The sequence below is a fragment of the Anthonomus grandis genome, chromosome 2 (genome assembly GCF_022605725.1).
Source record: "Anthonomus grandis grandis chromosome 2, icAntGran1.3, whole genome shotgun sequence".
Taxonomy (NCBI): Eukaryota; Metazoa; Arthropoda; class Insecta; order Coleoptera; family Curculionidae; genus Anthonomus; species Anthonomus grandis.
In genome coordinates, this window is record NC_065547.1 from 2,131,281 (window position 1) to 2,135,463 (window position 4,183).

Sequence of the window (4,183 nt, forward strand, 5' to 3'; positions counted from 1 at the left end):
CTTCCACCTCACATATTTCCCGACGCATACAACCTACAGCGATTCGAGATAAATGCCCACAAATATCTTCGCGCAAGCACCACTCCAAGAGTGACATAGGACTTTCCTCTTGTGCTTGTATTTACCATAAAAAAAAAACTGTATATTTTAATCTAATTGCTATACCCAGAAGATGTTTGCACATATACATCTTAAAAAACTGTAGACAATTGCAGCTACCATTCAATCATCTTTTTCTTTGGGAATTGTTACTCTCTAAGTGGAAAAAAAAACTTCTTTGAACTCATCAAAAGTTTCCCAAGGTTTTTCAGCCTGAACATCCAATACTTGACTTCCTGGTACTATATAGACATTGTTCTTCGTGTCAGCATCTAATACCTTTATTTTTTTGTCTAATTTTGCCCATTGATATGCTTTTGTCCAACCATCCAAGAGTGACATAGGACTTTCCTCTTGTGCTTGTTTTATTACGATTAAAAAAAATATATTTAACCCAAAAAATTCGCCATTTTTTATTTATAGGGCGTTACATATATGTAACGCGGGTACAAAAAAATTACCTTTAATTGACTTTAAATGTTTATTTGGAACGAAAAAGTGTATAAACTCTGTTAAAAATAAAAGAAAAACATAAAACTTACGTTGTATGGAATTTCATATTACAATCTATACATAAACCCAATTCACATTTTGAGCACATGGTTCTCACACTTGAAGAGCATCCCTCAAATGCACAGCGTCTTCGTTTATTGTTAGGGTTATAAACCAGCCAGTGATCCAGACGATCATATCTAAGTTGATCAGACACTCTGTTTGATGTTGCACTTGAAAAACTAGATTTGGGTCGACCGGCTCCCTTTGATTCGGTACCGTATTTCCTAATATAGGTCGTAGCAATATCTCTACGAAAATCGAGCTGTGCACAATTTTTTCCAGTTTTCTTGTATAGATACCAAGCATTTTCTATGGAAACATCAAGCATCCATGTGAATAATAACCACCACCATTTTTTAGACCATATGCCAATGCGGTATCTGGAAACATTCTGATCCATCAAGTCTGTTCCACCCATCGATTTGCTGTATTTAGCAACCATCAATGGACACTCTTTTTGTCTTTTCTGAAAAACCGCTTTACGTGAGTAATGGGTTCCATTCCAAAACTTGTGGACGCCATTGTCACAACATTGTTATCCGACCAACGAATAAATACATTTGCATACATACATTTGCATTGCCACTGTTTTTGTGCTACATGATGGTGTTTTTAAATTTTTAATACGACGTTTGTCGCCTGTCAACCATCATCGACTTTATTTTTTCTTATAGGCGCTATATTTGGTTTTTTCAATTTTTAAATCTTTGCAAAATTGCCCTTTTAATGATGTATCACGAGTAATATTGTTTATTATGCAAAATCTAAATTTTTCGCATAAAACTGTCAATAAATATTACACATTTCCAAGTGATTGAAGTCATTTTCCATTTCATTTTACAAAATTACGTATGTCTGGAAGACAGAAAATCACGCAAAATTCCTGTAAAATTTTCTAAAAAAAAATTTTTTTTTAAATTTTTTTTTGTAAAATTTTTTTTTTAATTATTGAAATACCTAAAGATAAGGAAAACCCTAAGGAATACCTAAAGGAAGGCCTAAAAATTTCTACCAATTATCTGAAATAAAATAGAAAATTAATCTAATTTTCTGGAAAACCTACAGACTTACGTTAAATGTCTGGAAGTCATCAAAAATCACCACAAAACCTATTTTGGAACATTCAAATTAAAACAAAAGTTTAATTTGAAATACCTGAAAGACGTGATAGTTGACCCGAAGGCCTGGAATAAAATGAGGTTTTATCCAAATGCCTGGAATATCATAAAAAAGTGCAAAAAATCTAGAGAATATCAAAAATTCTGGAATTAAAAATTGAAAACAAAAAATTATTTAAAAACATTAAAATTAAAAGATAAATTATTTAAAATACTTGGAAGGCGTGGAAAATGACCCTAAGGTCTCGGAATAAAATCATATTTTATTCCAAATGCCTAAAATAATGTTTGGCTGTTCAAAACGTCTGGAAAATGCCAAAAATACTTTTTTTCTAAATTTCAAAATTTTTGGAAAAAAAATTAGAAACAAAAACTTATCTTAAAATTACTCAAAATTTCTTAAGGAAAAATTATTTGAAATGCTTCAAAGATGCGGAAAATGACCCTAGAAGTTCAGAAATAAAATAAGATTTTATTCCAAATGCCTGGAATAATATAAGAATGCTCGAAGAATTCGGAAAATGTTAAAATTTATTTCAAAAAGTTAAAAATGTTGACTTCAAAGATTAAAAAGGAAAACTTATTTTAAAACATTAAAATTCGATCGAATTTTTGAAATAATAATAATTTCCCGAAATTTTCGGGCATTATTTTGGTTCCAAATACGTTTAGTATTTCTGTTAAAAATGCCACAGTTTATAAATGTACTTTCATCGATCCGTATCACATTTGTGATAAATTTAAATCATATCTTGCTTTTTTTTCATTCGTAGAAACCATAATTGCATAAAATATCTGTCAGTTTGTACTAAAACACTAACAAAACATACAAATATTTAAAACGTATGATATTTATGACAGTTTATATGTTATGTCTTGTCAGTTTATCACAGCTGAACTATGCGGAATTTTTTAAAATTTGTTAAACGTTATATTGAGTTAATTCAATTGGTTCGAGTGGAATTCGAACTGAATATATCTCTCAAAAATTGAAAAACGTTTTTGAGAATCAAGATCCTAGAAATCAAGAAACCCATCATCATGGTATTCTTTTTCAGCTAATTTTTCTTGACGAATTCAATAGTAAAATCTAATTTTTGATACAATAATGTCTGAAAAATCAAAAAACTTTTTTTAAAACGTACTCGTTTTCAGCTAGTTTTATCTGACTAACGCAATGGTAAAATTAGATTTTTAATACCACTAACTGTTCTGAAGAAACAAAATGAGCTCATGAACTTGTCTAACGTCTTTTGAAAATCACCATAAAGCCATAGGGGTTTTCTTTAAAAACCGTCAAATTACAGACTATAAAATCCACACTTTTCAATTAAATCACATCCTCAGTTTTACATTGATCAAATCAGCCATTAATCAATTTAATTGCGATACGATTACAATAAAAACGTGATACTTTAACATCCACAAATTGTGTTTTAAAAATCGCGGAAATATTTTTTTTACAATGAAACGCGCCTCGTTTAACATAGATGAAAGATCATCATGGTATATTATTTATTGCGAAATAATTGCGCTTCTTTATACTTCGTGCCATCATCATAATAATAATAATAATTATTATTAGAATTTAACATAAAAAATAGCTTGTTTAGTATAAAAAGGTATATTTCAGTGCGAGTTCTTGAAGCGTCAAGTTAGAAAATGGCTATCAAAGTGCTTGTGGTCGTTTCAGTGTTTTTGGTGAGTGACACTCGAAAGAAATAACGAGTGACTCAAAAATTTGATTATTTTTTAGGTGCTTTGCCACGCACAGTTTGGTCAATACCCCCCCGCCCTATTCAGCGGCGAATCCCCTTTCTCTTACCCATTCCAGCATGCTGGATTAAGTCAATTTCGTCCGGGTCCATACCAGTTGAGATCTCCACCCCCACCACCACCGCCACACCATTTCAACCCCTTCGATAACGTTTATAACGAGGAGGGTGAAAAGTTGACCTGCAGGATGGTCTGCAGTGCTTCCGCCAACGATACTGACGAAGTAGAAGAGCTGAAACCCGAAAAGAAGGAGAGCGCCGAGAATAATATCGAGAAGAGAGATGGATAATTTGTTGATGAGGTTTTTTCATTAATAAATTTACGTCGGTTTTTACTAATTTTAGTTTTTATAAATAGTCCTATAATTGGAACCTTTGGTGTGGCACTTAAGTCACAAAACAGTTTTACCACAAACCGAAACTCTTTATTTTATTTCGACAAGTGTTTCGCTAACGATGTGAAGCCGGGTCCAGATTGTGTAACAAAACATGTTATATATTATAGGGTAATGTTGTATAAGAGTACGCACTTAGTGAAAACTCTAAAATAATTTCTCAGTTTTAGGTGAAGTGTAAATTTTAAAAAAATTTTTTTTGCTATACATTGTAAGACAAAAAGGAGATATTCAAACTTTT

General features: G+C 31.5%; 1 protein-coding gene across 1 annotated transcript; it reads left to right on the forward strand.

The window, feature by feature from the left end:
* Positions 1-3,306: 3,306 nt before the first annotated feature.
* LOC126750432 (uncharacterized) lies at positions 3,307-3,882 on the forward strand. The gene is made up of 2 exons (XM_050460057.1): positions 3,307-3,473; positions 3,529-3,882. The coding sequence occupies exons 1-2, from the start codon at positions 3,435-3,437 to the stop codon at positions 3,835-3,837; spliced, it is 348 nt and encodes a 115-aa protein (XP_050316014.1). The 5' UTR covers positions 3,307-3,434; the 3' UTR covers positions 3,838-3,882.
* Positions 3,883-4,183: the final 301 nt, after the last annotated feature.